Below are 18,730 nucleotides of genomic sequence, written 5' to 3' on the forward strand. Positions count from 1 at the left end.
TGAAACCCCATCTCTACTAAAAATAGCAAAAAATTAGCCGGGCGTGGCGGCGTGCGCCTGTAGTCCCAGCTGCTGGGGAGGCTGAGGCAGGAGAATGGCATGAACCTGGGAGGTAGAGCTTGCAGTGAGCTGAGATCGCGCCACTGCACTCCAGTCTGGGTGACAGAGTAAGACTCCGTCTCAAAAATAAATAAATTAATTAAATTAAAGAGCATGGCTTCTGTCTTAGGTGTTCTCTCACACATGATGGCTTACGCTGGGGAAAGCAGCTACCATGATGTAAAGCAGCACTGTGGAGAGGTCCACCTGAATGAGCTTAGAAGCAGATTTTTGAGACTAGCCAATAGCTGTGTGAAGGAACTTGGAAGTGGATTCTCCACCAGTCAAGACTTGAGATGACTAAAGCCTCAACTGATAACTTCATTGCAGCCTACAGAGAGGCCCTGAGTCAGAACTACCCACCTAAACTGCTCCTGATTCCTAATCAACAGAAACTGTGACATAACAAATGTTGTTTTAAGCTGCTAAGTTACAACAGCAATAGATAACTAATACATGTTATGTCAGAATAACACATTGATGGAGACCATCCTGGCTAACACAGTGAAACCCCGTCTCTACTAACTACAAAAAATTAGCTGGGTGTGGTGGCTGGTGCCTGTAGTCCCAGCTACTCGGGGGGCTGAGGCAGGAGAATGGCGTGAACCCAGGAGGCAGAGCTTGCAGTGAGCCGAGATCGTGCCACTGCACTCCAGCCTGGGCAAGAGAGCGAGACTCCGTCTCAAAAAAAAACAAAAAACAAAAAGCAAACAAAGAAAAAAACTGCCCTCATTCTAAGTCATCAGTTTTGTTGCTTTCATCTAAAGACAGGAAAATGAACTACAAATCTACAAAAAGTTTATACGTGTGTTTCTGCATCATAAAAAACAGATATTTATAGATATTCGCAAAATTTTGAGACCACATTCAGGATGGCCTCAATTAAGACATAAGCTTCTATGGCATAAACAAACCTCATTTGAGGGTGTTGTTTCTCAGACATACAGGTGGTCTTACTCTGCAGCAGCTGAAACTGAAGCACAAGAAGCCCTTGGAAATATCATCAGGACATGTAAGTCCCATGTACTAAAATACTTGGGCCAGAGAAAACCAAGTATAGTTTAAATAGGAGTTTCCCCTCCCCTAAAATCCAAAGTCACTAAGGAGGAACTTCAAGACTGCAGGCATTGGTTGCAGTGGAGATTTTTCTCTGTGTAGCAAGCACCAAGGTGAGCAGAGCCTTTAATTAAGAATAGTTAGTAATTTTGCCAAGAAATGGTAGGGGGACCATCTGATATATAGGATGGTTCAAATTCCATAAACATTATTTATTTATTTATTTATTTTGAATTTTTGTATTTTTTTTTTATTTTATTTTGAGACGGAGTCTCACCCTATTGCCCAGGCTGGAGTGCAATGGCATGATCTTGGCTCATCACAACCTCCACTTCCCGGGTTTAAGTGATTCTCCTGCCTCAGCCTCCAGAGTAGCTGGGATTACAGGCACCTGCCACCACACCCAGCTAATTTTTGTACTTTTAGTAGAAACGGGGTTTCACCATGTTGGCCAGGCTCTTCTCAAGCTCTTGACTTCGTGATCCACCCACCTCGGCCTCCCAAAGTGCTGGGATTACAGGCGTGAGCCACCGCACCCAGCCCTCCATAAACATTTATAATGTATACTGTGTGTCAAGCACAGAGGTTGGTAATATGAATGAATAAAGATACAGTTCCTAATCTAGAAGAACTCCTCTAAAAGAGGAGTGAGACTTTTGTATATTTTAAAATTAAAATTAAATAACTTGTATTAGTTTCCTATTGCTGCTATAACAAATTACCACATATTTAGAGACTTAAAACAACAAATCGTCTTATGGTGGAGATCAGAAGTCCAAAATGGGTTTCCCTGGGCTAAAATCAAGGTGTTGGCAGGGCTACATTCCTTCTGGAGTTTATGGGGGTGAATCTGTTTCCTTGTCTTTTCTAGTGTCTAGAGACTGCTGTGTTCCTTGGCTTCTGGCCTCTTCCTCCATTTTTAAAGCCAGCAGTGTAGCATCTTCTGATTATGACACTACTATCTCCTTCTCATAAAGGACTCTTGTGATTACATTGGGCCCACTGGGATAATCCAGGATAATCTTCCCATCTCAAAATCCTTATACACATTAGCAAAATGTGGTAAAAACTGAAGACCTAACAAAGATTCATGGTTGTGTGGCTGAATATATTCATGTTAAGAGAATGAAAAAGGCAAGTCCAAGACTGGGAAAAAATTTAAAACCTGTATCTGATAAAAGTCTGTGTCCAGAATATATAAAGAACTCTTATAACCTGATTTTTAAAAATGGGGAAAGTATTTGAAAAGACAGTTCTATCAAAGAACATACATGAATGACAAATAATACAAAATAAAACCACAATGAGATATTATGACACTACCACTCAAATGGCTACAGTTAAACATTGACTATCCTATATTTCACCAAGAATGCAGTGCAACTGGAACTCTCAGTTACAGTTTTTATAAAATTTACATACTCTTCTAATACAAGCCAGCAGTCCTTGCTCTTAGGTGTTTACTTAAGTCAAATTATGTCTACACAAAGACTAGTACATAAATATTCATAGTAGCTTTATTCATAATAGCCAAAAACTAAAAAACAGTTTTGTGATTATGATACTGATATATGCATGAACTTAGCAATAAAACTGAATGAACTGAAATAGAGAACAACATGGATGAATCAAAGAAGCATTATGCTAAGGGAAAGAAGCTAGACACAAAAGATGACATACTATGTGATTCCATTATATGAAATCTGGAGAAGACCAAACTATAATGACAGAAAGCCTATTCAAGGTAACTAGGGCTAGGAGCAGGTAATTATCTGCAAAGAGACGAGGAAGCTTTTTGGAATGATAGAAATGTTCTACATCTTAATTATGGTGGAGGTTATGACTGCACTTTTTAAAATTCATCAAACTGTACAACAAAATTGGTAAATTTCGTTGAATGTAAATTATGCCTAAACAAGGCTGAATGAAAACATCTGTCTATACATACAAGCACAAATCCAGTTAAGCAGTTTGCTAATCTTAAACTCACACTTGGAACAATTATGCTTTTTTTAACCTCCAAGGAAATGTGTGAATAAATCTGAGCTCTTTTGGAATAGGTTTACGTATACAAATACTATGAAATTCAGAGGAAAAGCTCTTTCTACTTGGACTTACGAGCAGAAGACAGAATTTTTGAGCTTCCTCCTTTGAGCTGGAGTTGCAAGGAAAATTTCTTTCTTTCTTTCTTTTTTTTTTTTTTTTTTTTTTTTGAGACAGTCTGGCTCTGTCACCCCGTCTGGAGTGCAATGGTGCAATCTTGGCTCACTGCAACTTCTGCCTCCCGGGTTCAAGCAATTCTCCTGCCTCAGCCTCCCGAGTAGCTGGGATTATAGGCGTACGTCACCACACCTGGCTAATTTTTGTATTTTTAGTAGAGATGGGGTTTTACCATGTTGGCCAGGCTGGTCTTGAACTCCTGACCTCAAGCAATCCACCTGACTCAGCCTCCCAAAGTGCCGGGATTACAGGCATGAGGCACCACGCCTGGCCAAGAAAATTTTTTTAAAAACTTTCTAGCTTCTTTATGATGACATCAGAGGATTGGAATTAGAAGGGGGAAGGGTGAAGTGGAGAATCTGAAAGGAGGCCAGACTATTGGAGAGGGAGTTCCACTGGGCTGCAGGAAAGCATAAGATTGCCTTGGTAAAGTGAGCTCCAATCATGGTGTACCTTAAGTTCTAGAACGAGGAATAAGGAATTGATTAGTGGGTCAGTAACTGTCCAACTGGAACAAAGTTGGGAAACCATTGTGATAAGGTAAAAAAAAAAAATGTAGGTTCTTTAATGAGACTTGTGATGAAAGGGTAAACATCAGATTATAGTGTTGATATTTTTATGCAATATGGGATAAATAAAGATGTTTTTTATTATGCATTAAATGAATTATATTGGATAACAATAACAGGTTTTCATTAATTTTATTTATAACTACAGATGCTTCTCAACGATAAGATTACATTCCAATGAACCCATCGCAAATTGAAAATATTATACATCAAAATGCATTTAATACACTTAACCTACTGAGTATCATCAGAACATACACATTAGTTTACAGTTGGGCAACATCATCTAACATAAAGCCTACTTTATTATAAAGTGTTGAATGTCTCATGTAATTTATTGAATACTATACTGAAAGTGAAAACCAGCATGGCTGTATGGATCATTGAAGTACTGTTTCTCCTGAATGTGGGGTGCTTTCATACCACAGTAAAGTCAAAAAACCTTAACTTAAACCATTGTAAGTAGGGAACCATCTAATAATGGATCTTTATGAGATAATTCTATTCTATTTATGAATAAAATAGAGTTCTCTTCTACTCTTCTTTTATCTAACAAACATATTAGCCCAAAATAATTCTTTGTAGTATTTACCTGCCTACTTACTATTTAAACTCCAACACTGAATCTTTCATGATTATGTATATTTTCAACAGTGAGTCCATTCTTGCACACCGAGAAAATATGCGACAGATGATGAGAAGTTTTTCTGAACCCTTTGGAAGAGACTTGCTCAGTATCTCTGATGGTAGAGGGAGAGCTCATAATCGTAGAGGACATAATGATGGTGAAGATTCTTTGACTGTAAGTTCTTTTTTTTAAGACAGTTAGTGAGAAGGCCCTGTAGGAATTTGAAGAAAAGTATTACAGAAGTATATATCTATAATGATAGGATATGACTGATATTCTTGTTCTAGAAATCACTATTATATAAAAGGGGGGACCTTTGGAAAGGTGAATCCTGAACAGTGACTTGTCAGCTATATGGAATTCCACTGTGCTACCAAAACTGTTAGGTCCATAGAAGCATATATTAGAAGCAAAACTTAAACCATTATTTTTTATATTTATGTATACATTTCTCACCTTATAACTTCCTCTGATATCTGAAATTAGAACAGGCAAGGAAATATCCTTTCTCTCCCATACTCATTGTTTTAATACTTGAAAATAGTATCAAAAGCTACAAAGGATTGTCTTTATTGGACCAGGAAACACTAATCTTCTATATGGTTACCTATGGACCTTCAAAGCTTAGATTAACCTTTGCTTGTATCTCGAAAGCCTTACAACTGAAATATATTTTCATATGTCTTGCCTTAGAGCAAAGCTAGAGGTTACAAACATACTCAACTAAAAATAAAAAAAAAAAAACCAGGATATTTATATATTGTAACCATTTTCTTTTTTGCCTCTTTTATTTCTTTTGCTTTTTCAGCCTCATGAATGATAGTTCTAAGATAACAAGCCCTCAGGGGTTTCTATAAAGATGAATCTCAGCAATTGAAATGTAGCAATTTGAAACTCAGTAAACATTTAATTGGTAAATTGAGAAACTTCTGTATAATAAATGTCATAATCAAATGAATTGGATATTATTTTTCCAGGCAACGAGTTGTTCTCTTGTGCCTTTTGGCGATTTTGGTGGTATGGTTCGTATCTTAAGACACAAATCATTTTAGCAATATTTTCTGACAAATATTTATTTTTCATTAACTCAAGCTGACTGAATTGGCATGCAGCCTCACTTTCATAATGGCTTTTTAATGTTTGTACTGAAAACCTCTGTTTCAAGTATCAAACTTACCTTAGAAAGTTTAGGCACATGTTTCCTGAAGTAAGTCATTTCAACATATATAAAATTCATCTTCAAAAATAAAAAGTAGATTTTATTGAATGAATATTTGCTTGATTTACTAAAGGGGTCCTCATAGTTGTGTTTGAAAGTTGGGGACTTCCACATGCTTATGATTACTTTCCAAAAGGTTTTTTAAAAAGTACTAAACTGTAGATAGATAAGCACAACGTTTGGAAAAGCACAGATTAACTGCTTTCTCTAGGATTTTGTTGCCACCTTGCCCAGGCAGCTTTTTCTTGTCTGTTCTTAAGAATGGCCACTCTGCAACCAGCGTTTCTACCACCTGTTTCTTAGGGTTTTTGTGCTGTGTCTATGATGCTAGCTTCCAACACACTAAAAGCATTCTGGGGAGTAGCAGAAAATAACATGAATTTGGAACATTTGTATCTACAGTCTCATGAAAACGATTTTTTTAAAAATTATTTTGTGCTACAATTGAATCATTTGTTTCCTTGAAGTTTGGCATACAGGTATAACATTTATCCCTCCTGACCAGAGTATTTAGTAAGACAAATAACAAAAAAAAAGCAGTTATAACACAGAGTTATGAGTAAAATGATCAGGAAGTTCAGCATGCTATGGGAGCACAGATGGAAAAAAGCACCTTTTGAGGTGGGGTGGGTCAATCCAAGTAGACTTCTTGAACTTTAAGGATTAGTAGAAGTTAGCCAGAAAAGGAGGGGGAGGGGAAAGGAATACTGTTCAACAGAGAGGAAACAGCATGTGCAAAGACCTGGAGGCTAGGGAGCTAAAACATGTTTAGTATCACTTAGCCCTAGAGTATGAGTTGTACAGTAGATACTGATGAGGAAGAAGAGGTAACCAGAGACTTCTTTAGACCGTAGTAAGGAGAGTAAACATCATCTTAAGAGCAGAGGAAGCAGTGATGACTTATGTCAAAGTGGTAATAGAGTCAGATTCTTGAAAGATTAGAAGAGACCATAGTGGAGGCAGGGAAGCCAGAAGGCTGTTGAAGCATTCTTGGTTAAGTATTAGTGATGGCTTACTTCTACTAGGTAATGTCTGTGGTGATAAAAATGAATTACCTCATTTGAGAGAGAGTTAAAAGGGCGAATGGATGGAACTTGGTGATTGACAGGGTTGAAGGAGCAGTAGAGAAGGAGAAGGGAAGTATCACACCCATTTTTCTGGCATGAAGAATAAGGTAGATGGGAATGCCACTGAGATAAGGCATTGATTCAGTACAGATACAGGAGTGAGGTGGTCAAAACAATCATTTTAGTTTTGGATGTTTGGCATTTGAGGCATCTGTGGGTTTTCCAGGTAGATTTATCTGGTAAACTGTTGGATATATGGATTTGAGCTGAGCTAGAGATAATTTATTCATTCATTCATTCTGCAAATATTTATTAAACCCTCTTAAGTGCCAGGAATTATTATATATGTATGGGGGATATTGTAGTAAATAGACAAAATCGCCCTGCCCTCAGAGATTATTTTTATAAAGTGGGAAGATAGACAATAAACAACAAAATAATTTCAGATAGTCACAGTACCCTGAAGGAGATGAAACAGGGTAATGATACAGAGATGGGAGGAAGTGAAGGAGGGATTAGACAGGTGACCAGCGGTGGCCTTTCTCAGGTGGTGATACTTGAATCATGAGAAGGAACTAACTAGGTTTAAAGTCAGGAGGAAACATTTAAGGAAGAAAGAGGAGAATGTGTACAAAATTTTTGAAGGCCTTAAGGGCCCACTAAAGTCTCAACTACATTTTGTACCCCAACTTTTTGTCACTCCAGTGTGTTGGGTCACCCCAGAGCAAGTGCAGATACATCTTTTGATGGTTGATTTGAACGTGAATTGAGAAGAGGGCAGAAATACCCAAATGTCTAATCTTTTCCTCTCTCTCTCTTTATCCTTCTTTGGGTTAACCCTTCCATATCTCATGAAATAAGAACGGATTCTCAATCTAGTGTTAAAGCAAGTATTCAGAATATTCCCTGAATTGTGTTTGCCTCTCTGAAATGCAAAATTAATTCTACTTCAGTCCTTTTTTACCCAAATATATATTAGTATTTCCTAAATGTGCCTTTGTTGTTCCCTACAATATTAAGTGCATGTTCTAAGGAGGAATTTGGTTTTCCCACCTATTTTACGTTATTATATCTGTAAAAATCCAATAGCAATAGAACGCAGACACACAAACAGAACTTAGGAGGATTCAGAGCTCCGCTTGGTTGAACAGATAAGTTCATTAAACCAAGCAACTCATTCTGTTTTATAACAGATGATTTACTGGCTAACACATTGGAATGTGTGCCTGACTTTTATTTTCTGGTGAGTCTTCCAGTGATAAAACCTAAAATCAGTGGTAGATTTTAAAACCTAAAATCAGTGGTAGATTTTCCTAGAGCAAAGTTTCTCAACCTCAGCCCTACTGTCATTTTGGGCTGGGTAATTCTTTTTGTTCTGGGAGACTGTCCTATCCATTGTAGGATGTTAAGCTGCATCCCTGACCTCCACCCACTAGATGCTAGTTATATGCTCTCCTCATCTGTGACAGCCAAAAATGAGTATAGTTATTGCCAATGTCCACTGAGAGTCAAAATCAGTCTTGGTTGAGAAACTACTGTTTAGAGGAATTCTTAACTGTTTTTCTGAAGACACATACCTCATGCTTCAAGGGTACAGCCTACTGACCCTTCAGTAGGCAGCAAATTGAAGGCCTATTAGTAAAGTGAATTGATTTCTGTCACCCAGATCCTACTATGATGAGAGGAAGGCTGGCTACTTACTCGAGGGACAACTTCTGTCAGCCATGTGGTACTGCTGGAGGTGACACTGGCATCTTATACGCAAATTTAGTTATTTGCATGGTGGAGTATTGAGAGATAAGGAAAATTATGAAAACTATCGTATGCTAGAGAATGTATCACTTAGTATTTAACATACACCAAATTATGTTTTGAAAAAGTGAGTAATGAGTGATTAGGTGTGTATGTGTTTTTATATATACATGCACATATATGTGTATATATACACGTGTGTATATATGTATTTATAATGTTACAGTTCCCTAATTATTTGTATGTTGGCTCTTTGGGATTTTGTGTATGCTTCAATTTTCTCCTTAACTAATCACTGTTATTATATCCTCTTTAAGTTATCTTTGTCTGGTTGATTACTGCATGAGATTTCACTAAATGAATTGGAAAAAAATGTTTTAGCTGTTTTGGAAGATGTATTTGCATCTTTTGTGTTGTTACCTACAGTTAATAACATACTTCCTGATATTCTGTAGCATACAGATGTCAGCTCTTTCCAGACAATGGACCAAATGGTGTCAAATATGAGAAACTATATGCAGAAATTAGAAAGAAACTTCGTAAGTACTAAAAACAAAGCATTGAGAACATTGTGTATACTTTGATATATTCTATTTATAGTGGCTTTCAAACACTTTTTTAACCATAGTGGTTAAAAAAGATACCTTACATGATTAACCCAATAAGCAATATTTGTATACTTTATAAATATATTTGAAGCAAAAGTTTCATGAAAAAATGACTATACTATTTACAGTATATACAGTTATTTTCTAGTCTATTTCATGTTTTAAAAATCCTGGTTACAACCCACTAAATTGAGTTCATAACCTCCAAGTTTGAAAAATAATGTTAACTTTGAAAATTTTTTAAAAATTGGAAAAAAATAACCTCAAAAACATTGATTCTATTGAAAGTCACTATTGTAAATGAACATTTTATATGAATTTGCATAATTTTACTATTAATAACCTGTCTACCTAAAAGGATTTGTAGCATCTAAAGAGTTTCAGGGTTTTATAAACGACTCTGAAAAAGAAATTTTAGGAATGATGTTTAGGTATAGTTCCCTAATAGTCCAAATAAACTAGTACTATAATAATACTCTCTATATTAACATCAAAACCAGTCACTTGATTTGATCTGAAGAAGACCCATAACATTCTAGTCATCCAGTTTGAATTCTATGGATCATTTCAGAATGCCCAAATAATCTAGGGCATTATTGGTTTTAGTAACGTAGCAATCTGGTACCTACAGGAGGTGGTATGAAACTTGATGTATAACTAATTGATTGGCTTAATGTTGGCAAGATTATGCACAAGGGTCAACCACTGACTATAGAAGTATCACAGGTTTGGGGGCATAGCATCTTTATTGAAATCTAAGCCACGAGCACCCAAAGACTTAAGGATCTCTGAGTGAGTCACTTATTAGTCTTTGTAACGAGAGTGGGATAATTGTACCTAAAATGGACGACCGTTAGGACCCTCTAGGGGTGACTTTTTTTGGGCGGAGGTAATTTTTCAAGTCACTTCTCACTTGAGAACCTGGGTGTGCCTTTGACTACACCATATTGGTAGTTCAGTATCCTTAGTAGAACTTACAGCTAGTGTTGTTACTTATTTGAACTCTCTGGCAATAATTATTTATATTTGACTTGACTGAATTTACAATTTGTTTACCTGTAGGGTCAACTTTCAGTGGATCCAAATGGACATTCATTTTGTTCTTCCTCAGTTATGACTTATTCCAAAATAGGAGATGAACCGCCAAAGGTTTTTCAGGCCTCAACTCAAACTCGTCGAGCTCCAGGAGGAGTAAGTTTTCTATAAGCATTCCTAAAGTTTTATAAAGTTAGGGGATGATAGACTGTCTAGATCAAATTTTAACTATTAAAATTTAATCTGGTACAAGATGGTGGGGGGACAGGAGGGAGGTGTGGGGGTTGGGGGTAAGGTAGTCCTCACTGTGGAAACCATTAAAGCTCAACTGTATTTACTTAGTTTGTGGCATTTTTTTTGTAGCCCCCCCACCCCCCATGAGGGTGCCTTTTTTCATGTGAATATCTATGGATATTTATTACCTTTACATGTTGACAAGGTAAACAAAACACGAAAAGAAGCCTTTGTTTCATGAAATTAATGTCTATTTTTAAGTTTACATTTGAAGTGAATTAATTTTTTAACTCATGAAATATTTCAAGTGTACAGAAAGGATATAGAGAATAACATAATAAGTGCCCATATTCCTGCCACCCAGTTTAGTCATATCATAACATTTTTCTCTATTTGCTTCAAGTTGTCTCTTGCTTTGTTTTCTTTTTAAGCAAAAATGTACAGAGGCAGTTAAACCTTCTAATACATTCCTCTGAGGTCTATTTTCCCTTTCTCCCCTTCTCAGAGATTACCATTTTCCTGTATCTGGAGTTTATCATTTTCACGCATGTTTTTACAATTTTATTACTTAACATTTCTATCATTAAAAAAATGGATTATTTTCCAGATTTCCCAACATTACATAAAGGGTATCATATTGCATATGTCCTCTGCAACTTGTCTTTGCTGAGTAATATGCTTCTGAGATTTATTCAGCTTGATACATGTGGGCCTGGTTTCTTTAACTTCTATGTAGTATCCAAAATATGAATATATTATGATTAATACGCTTCTGAGATTTATTCAAGTTGATACATGTGGCCCTGGTTTCTTTAACTTCTATGTAATATCCAAAATATGAATGTACCATGATTTTTACATCATTTTCTGTCAATAGATATGTAGGTGAGTCTAATCTTTCACTAATTCATCTTTATACATGGCTCCTTATACAAAGAGTCTAGGAGTGGTATTGCTGAGTTGTAGGGTATGTGTACTTTCCTCTTTACCTAGCATTTCCAAGCTACTATCCCAGTGATTGAAATTGTTGGCTTCCAAAACTGTGGCTTGTGAGTTTCCATTTCTCTACTTCCTTGTTAGTACTTATAGTAAAAATTTAGGTTTACCAATCTAATGAATGTGAAGTAGTACATTTTTTAGTTCTTACGTATAAAGATGAACCTTTTAATGATGCTCTTGCCATAGTTCTGCTAATTAATCTCAGACATTTTAATTTTAACTTTCTAAAAGTGACAAACTTAAATGTAAACAGAATATAATTGTAGATGTCCCACAGTAAATCATGTTAGTAGCTATCAGAAATATTCTAATAATACTTCCATAGAGTTGATAGTCGGGAATCATGACATTCAAGCCAATCAATATGACTGATGAATAATTAGTTGCCCTTATTTGTAGGAATCCCACCATAAACTTCCTTCTATTACATTATCTAAGACAGTCTTGAAGGCATTAAACTATAATTGCTACTTTTGTTTTAATATTTGATTACAATTTGGAAAAAGGTTAAATTGTATGGGTTCTGTTTGTTGTAGACATTTTCATTTTAAGGAGTTCAGGAAATATCAGAGACTTATTACCACAGTTTTACCACAAGTTAATAGTGGAACTGAGCACACATTATTTTTAGAGCAGTAGATCTATGGCCATATCTCTGTAGGTAAGCTGGCCCTGAGATATACATTCTCTATATATTTAAATAATAATAAAATGTCTTTATTTTTACAGATAAAGGAAACCAGGAAAGCAATGAGAGATTCTGACAGTGGACTAGAAAAAATGGCTATTGGTCATCATATCCATGACCGAGCTCATGTCATTAAAAAGTCAAAGAACAAGAAGACTGGAGATGAAGAGGTCAACCAGGAGTTCATCAATATGAATGAAAGTAAGTTATCACAAAAAAATAATATTCTTTCTTATAAATTTAAAATAACAGCTGTACTTGATGAATTTTTTTTTTTAGAAACATGTCATAAGATGTAGTTTTTGAATAATACATGTAGAGAATACCTTGTGAAAGTAATAGGATTGTGTTTTCATCCTTTCATAGGAGAGCTCTTTTTTATAGTGATTTTTGGCAATATGGGATATTACTTATTTTTATTTTATCCTTGGAAAGTGGAATCTTTTGAATTGTTATTTAGTAATATTATCATTAGGCAAAATGTGTCTTTAAATATTCTTTCTGATTATCAAGAAAGTACATTTGAAAAGTGTAAAGACAAAAATCATCCATAATCCACACTCAAAATACTAGTAATATTTTAATGTATTTCTTCCTAATCATTTTATATATATAAACATACTTTTTTCTCAAATTATTATTTTACTTTTATATAGTTTATATTGTGCTTATTTTAATTTACCATTATAATTGTAAAGTTACCTATGATGCTATTTTTCAAAAGCATTTTAAATGGTTACCTTAAAGTTTTATTGTAAATAAGCCATAATTTTTACTTAAATCATTCTGTACCGTTCAGTACTTAGGCTTTTGTATAGACAAGATTTTAATTTCTGTTATATGTTAGATTACATGTATGTCTCTCTCTCTCAAGTAAATCTTTTCTTTTTCTGGATTTTATATTTATTCTTCAATGCATTTACATCCTTCTAGTGTCCTAACTCTTCTCCCTGTAGTTTTTAATTATATTACAATTTATTAACAAATTTAATCATTAAATTTAAATTATTTTTATTAATTTTTAAATCAATATTAAGCTTTTATATTTAATTAATTGTATTAATTCAATAATGAAATTTTATTAAAATTTAGTTGGATTCATCTCCTAGTTTCAGAAAGTATTTTGAATAATGTTTTTCCATAATAGAGTGTTTAAATTTTAAATTGTTGTATTAAAAAAGAAATTCTGGCCGGGCACGGTGGCTCATGCCTGTAATCCCAGCACTTTGAGAGGCCAAGGCAGGTAGATCATGGGGTCATAAGTTCGAGACCAGCCTGGCCAACATGGTGAAACCCCATCTCTACTAAAAATACAAAAATCAGGGCCCGGCACAGTGACTCACGCCTGTAATCCTGGCACTTTGGGAGGCCAAGGCGGGCGGATCACGAGGTCAGGAGTTCAAGACCAGCCTGACCAACATGGTGAAACCCCGTCTCTACTAAAAATACAAAAATTAGCCGGGCATGGTGGCGCACGTGCCTATAATCCCAGCCACTCGTGGGGCTGAGGCAGGAGAATCGCTTGAACCCAGGAAGCGGAGGTTGCAGTGAGCCGAGATCGAGCCCTTGCACTCCAGCCTGGGCGACAGAGCGAGACTCTTGTCTCAAAAAAAATAAATAAATAAAATAAATAAAAATACAAAAATCAGCTGGGCATGGTGGCCCACGCCTGTAATCCCAGCTACTTGGGAGGCTGAGGCAGGAGAATATCTTGAACCCGGGAGGCAGAGGTTGCAGTGAGCCAAGATCACGCATTGCACTCCAGCCTGGGCAAAAGAGCAAGACTCCGTTTTGGGTGGAGGGGAGGAAGAAATTCTATTAACATTGGGGTTTGATAAAATTATTCTCTTTTTTTTTTTTTTTTTTTGAGACGGAGTCTTGCTCTGTTGTCCAGGCTGGAGGGCAGTGGTGCAGTGGTGTGATCTCGGCTCACTGCAAGCTCCGCCTCCCAGGTTCACGCCATTCTCCTGCCTCAGCCTCCTGAGTAGCTGGGACTACAGTTGCCTGCCACCATGCCCGGCTAATTTTTTCTATTTTTAGTAGAGACGTGGTTTCACCATGTTAGCCAGGATGGTCTTGATCTCCTGACCTTGTGATCCGCCCGCCTCAGCCTCCCAAAGTGCCGGGATTACAGGCGCGAGCCACCACACCTGGCTGGGGTTTGATAAAATTATTCTTATGCAGTAAGATAGAAGCCATGATATTGTGACCTGTGTTTATTTGTAACCTCTGTAATTTTATCACATTTATATATATACTGAGTATTTCACAATAATCAATATTTTGATGAAAAATTGAGTGAAGGAACATAATATTTTAAAGCAGTCTTAAAGAAGAAGTACTATCATGTCTCTATTGTTGCTATTATGGAAGTTAGATTACTTCATAACAACATGAATTGACATTCTAGCTGAGTAACCTGTCTTAGGAAATTGACAACAGAAACTTGTGAGGTCAAGTTACACAGAAAGATGGTTAGGTGAATAGAAGTGCTAGCCACAGAAGTATACACTATACAGGAAGAGTATATTCACTGTGAGATGACCCAGGAAGAAAAACTGTTAGTTAATATAATTAGGTCAGCTGGTCCATTGGGTAGAATAATACGATATCCAGGCAATTGAAAAAATAGATCATCAATAACTAGATCATCAGTAGGAATAGGAGAGGAACAGACAGGAAAACAAATACTACTTTTGTCAAAGACCCTTATATTTGAAGCAGCTTCCTGCCTCTATATTGAGGTTACACTAATGAAAACACCAGACTAGACTGAAATATGTGGGAGCAAGGCAGTTACTGACAGTTGATACCTTAATACTTATTCCCATTATTTTTCTGTTTAACATAGGTGATGCTCATGCTTTTGATGAGGAGTGGCAAAGTGAGGTTTTGAAGTACAAACCAGGACGACACAATCTAGAAAACACTAGAATGAGAGGTGTTGGCCATGAGAATCCTGGCTCCCGAGAACTTAAAAGAAGGTAAAAGTTGTTTCTAAAATAGTTTGGTTTTTTAAGAAGAATTTGAAGTACAGTTATGTAATTTACTTCTGTTATCAGAAAGTTTTGATGATCATCCAAGTTGTATCCACAGTATCTTTTGTGAAAGATGTAATAATTTTATATGAAAGCTGATTATTCCACACAAATTTAAATTTATATCTAAAAATCAATAATAGTTTAGGATTTTATGGTTAGTAATTCACTAGTAAACTATGCCTCAGAAGACAGAGACCAAAATCCTCTTAAGGAAAACTGATATCCTGTAGTGTAGTTATTCTTGTAAAACACATTGTAATATGGATATAGATACAGTCATACATTTCACACTGGTAAAGATATCTAGAGATATGATAAGGGGAGAGGGGCTCTATTTGGAAGACTTAACAACTTTCTTAAATCAAAATTTAGCATTTAATAGTAAATTTCAGACACTTGTATAATATGTAACAGTACATGCAATACCATATTCGATGTGTATTAGATATTTTGGAAGAATTTTGCAAGAACATTAGCTTCTTTTAGAATTCCCTTTTAGAATAGCTGAGAAAAATAAATTTGCTGAAACCACATATTAAAGATTATAGAGATTTCTGTCTGGGCATGGTGGCTCATACCTGTAATCCCAGCACTTCCGGAGGCCGAGGCAGGTGGATCACTTGAGGTCAGGAGTTCGATACCAGCCTGGCCAACATGGTGAAACCCCGTCTCTACTAAAAATACAAAAATTAGCTAGGTGTGGTAGCACACACCCTGTAATCCCAGCTACTTGGGAGGCTAAGGCAGGAGAATCGCTTGAACCCAGGAGGCAGAGGTTGTGGTGAGCCAAAATCACACCACTGCACTACAGCCTGAGTGACAGAGCAAGACTCCATCTCAAAAATAAATAAATAAATATTATAGAGTTTTAAAATACATTTTGTACATACTCTGGAGCTACAGTTTAATGTGGTTCTCAGAGGAATAAATGGATAATAATATCTAATTCTTATGAAGTTACACTCAAAGGCCTCACCAGACCTTAAATAGAAATCTGTTCTAAGCTATAAGAAAGTGGAAAATTGCTACAGAAGGTGGAAGCCTTCACAGAACTAGCAGTGGACAAGTGGGTATCAAGTAAATCAGAAGCCTTATGCAGAATTTCATATGCTAGGATCTTTTCTTCTAAAATACTTGTTTAGGAATTTAGAGCCCTAGTATTTTCTATTGAATTGCTTGAAAACTTGCTCCCATATTCATTATAGATATTTGTCTCATTTGAAAAATGTATTGATTAAAAACCTGGCAGTGCCAAGTTTGAATAGGAAATCCAGGTCGCACTTAGAGAAGGCATGCTCTTTATGGATGACCTATAAATTTCTGGCCCTAACAGTGGCATTTTCTCTTAACCGGCACTGTCCAATGGCATTTTTTGAAATGACTTCGGTAATGACAAAAATGCTATATATCTATTCTGTCCAGTGTAGTAATCACTAGCCACATGTGGCTGTTGATTCACATTTGAAGCATTGCTGCTACAACTGAAGGACTGAATTATTTTATTTTAATTCAAATATAAATGTGGTTAGTGGCTACCATACTGTTAACATTAAACAGTGTTTAAACTATAAACAGTTAAATCTAACAGGAAAACAGCTGTTGCTGTCTTAAATTCACTGAAATAGTCTGCCTTGTTTTCCGGGTTTTTTTGTTTTTTATTTTTTGTTTTAGGGCCGGGGGGACAGAGTCTGGCTCTGTCGCCAGGCTGGAGTGCAGTGGCGCGATCTCAACTCACTGCAACCTCCACCTCCCAGGTTCAGGCAATCCTCCTGCTTCATCCTACTGAGTAGCTGGGACTACAGGCGCGCATCACCACGCCCAGCTAATCTTTGTATTTTTAGTAGAGATGGGGTTTCATCATGTTGGCCAGGATGGTCTCGATCTCTTAACTTGTGATCTGCCTGCCTCAGCCTCCCAAAGTGCCGGGATTACAGGCATGAGCCACCGCACCTGGCCAGCCTTGTTTTTCAAAGCTATTAAGGAATTTTTAAGATAAAACTTTTCTTATATTACAGTGGTTTTTAACATGTTTGTATTGATTTATAAACCGTTGGCCATTTTTTAAATGATATTAATATTCACATGTATATTTCTCAGGGAGAAACCTCAACAAAGTCCAGCCATTGAATATGGAAGGAGATCAGATGTTTTGGGGGACAAACTCCACATCAAAGGCTCATCTGTGAAAAGCAACAAAAAATAAATAGCCATGCATTTGATTTGTTTAGTTTTGGTTGTTTTAACAGTTAGTAATGGTGCTGGGTAATAAGCATAAGACCAATCTCTTGCTGTTAAATCAGTTCTGTCCTTGGCAACTTTCTTCTGATATCTGAATGTTCATGAAGGTCCTAGCTTTATACTGTCCCTCTTTTAGGAATAAAATTTTGATTTTCAACAATGTGAGTAAATTGAGTCTATTTAGTATAAAACTCTTTAAAACATACTAACTTTTTAAAGCTTATATGCTGATTTCACTTCCCCAGTTGTTTTTGTGTTGGCTAAATATTCTTTTATATTTATCAAGATTGATTGCAGAGCAGTTCTGTCACTTATAATTAGTTATAAGAAATTATAATGTTAAAAAAGTCTCAGTTTTTACTAACACTGTACTAGGGTGATATTAATAAAGGTTTAAATAATTTATCTCTAATTTTATAATGTGTTGTAAAGCCAGCTAGCTTAAAACTTTAAAAATAATAAAGCAAAACTACAGTAGTACTCTTTTATGAGAAAATAGTTATTATTTTGATAAAGGGCAAGGATAATCAAATAGTTCATTTTCAGAGAAAAATATTTTAAATTGCTAATGTACATGATTGTTTTGGTTATAATTTATTTATAGAATGTATCTTTTCTATATTACATTCTTAATATTCACCAGATATTATATTGACCATTCTCTTTAACTTCTTAATGTGGCATATTTCTACTCTCCTTTCCCACAAACAGCTTCATCTATCTCCAAGGTTAACATTCTGAAGCTGGAGAGTCCTTGGAGAAACTCTGCTCAGCTTTTTTGTGACATTTAGAAAAATGCATTTGGTATTCTCCAAACCAGAATGATACATTGTCTCAAAATTTGTTAGACAGCTGATGGGTGTTTTTGAGCAACATCTTAATAATTCAGTTGTTTCTGTTTTAATTATACCATTAAAAATCAGCTTTAGCTTTTTAATTCTAGAATTTAAGCATCAGTCTGTCTTATAAAAGTTAGGTTTGAAGTTTATAAGAATATAAAATCTTAACTCACATTTGTTGTTTAATATTTCTGTCAAGGAAAAAAGCCCCCCCAAAATTGCTATCACTCTATAATCCTAAGTATTTTTCTTTTCAATTTTGTAAGTAAAATTATATGTCTATGTTCATACTTCTCTAATTTTTTATATAATATTTTTGTTAATTTTACTAGTTTGTGTTTTATGCCTTTAGTCATTAAAATAAAATGCAAATGTGTTAATTCATTGTTGAAATTGAGCATGTATTAGTTAAAAATTTCCTTTTAGGCATACTTTAGT

General features: G+C 35.7%; 1 protein-coding gene across 7 annotated transcripts in view; it reads left to right on the forward strand.

Annotated features, from left to right (window-relative positions):
* MLF1 (myeloid leukemia factor 1) overlaps positions 1-17,613 on the forward strand; it is a 34,585-nt gene extending 16,972 nt beyond the window's left edge. For 2 of the 7 annotated variants that reach the window (XM_009446754.5, XM_063806360.1), the window contains 7 exons: positions 4,599-4,746; positions 5,550-5,594; positions 9,066-9,149; positions 10,281-10,409; positions 12,216-12,375; positions 15,026-15,158; positions 17,313-17,613. In XM_009446754.5, the coding sequence (XP_009445029.2) occupies positions 4,599-4,746; positions 5,550-5,594; positions 9,066-9,149; positions 10,281-10,409; positions 12,216-12,375; positions 15,026-15,158; positions 17,313-17,418 (805 nt within the window). In that variant the 3' untranslated portion in view covers positions 17,419-17,613. Of the gene's footprint in view, positions 1-1,064; positions 1,112-4,598; positions 4,747-5,549; positions 5,595-9,065; positions 9,150-10,280; positions 10,410-12,215; positions 12,376-15,025; positions 15,159-17,312 lie in introns of those variants that run through there. The other 5 variants (XM_516842.9, XM_063806361.1, XM_054682324.2 and 2 more) reach the window with 4 other exon arrangements.
* The last annotated feature ends 1,117 nt before the right edge of the window (positions 17,614-18,730 follow it).

Source organism: Pan troglodytes, chromosome 2 (genome assembly GCF_028858775.2).
Source record: "Pan troglodytes isolate AG18354 chromosome 2, NHGRI_mPanTro3-v2.0_pri, whole genome shotgun sequence".
Lineage (NCBI taxonomy): Eukaryota > Metazoa > Chordata > Mammalia > Primates > Hominidae > Pan > Pan troglodytes.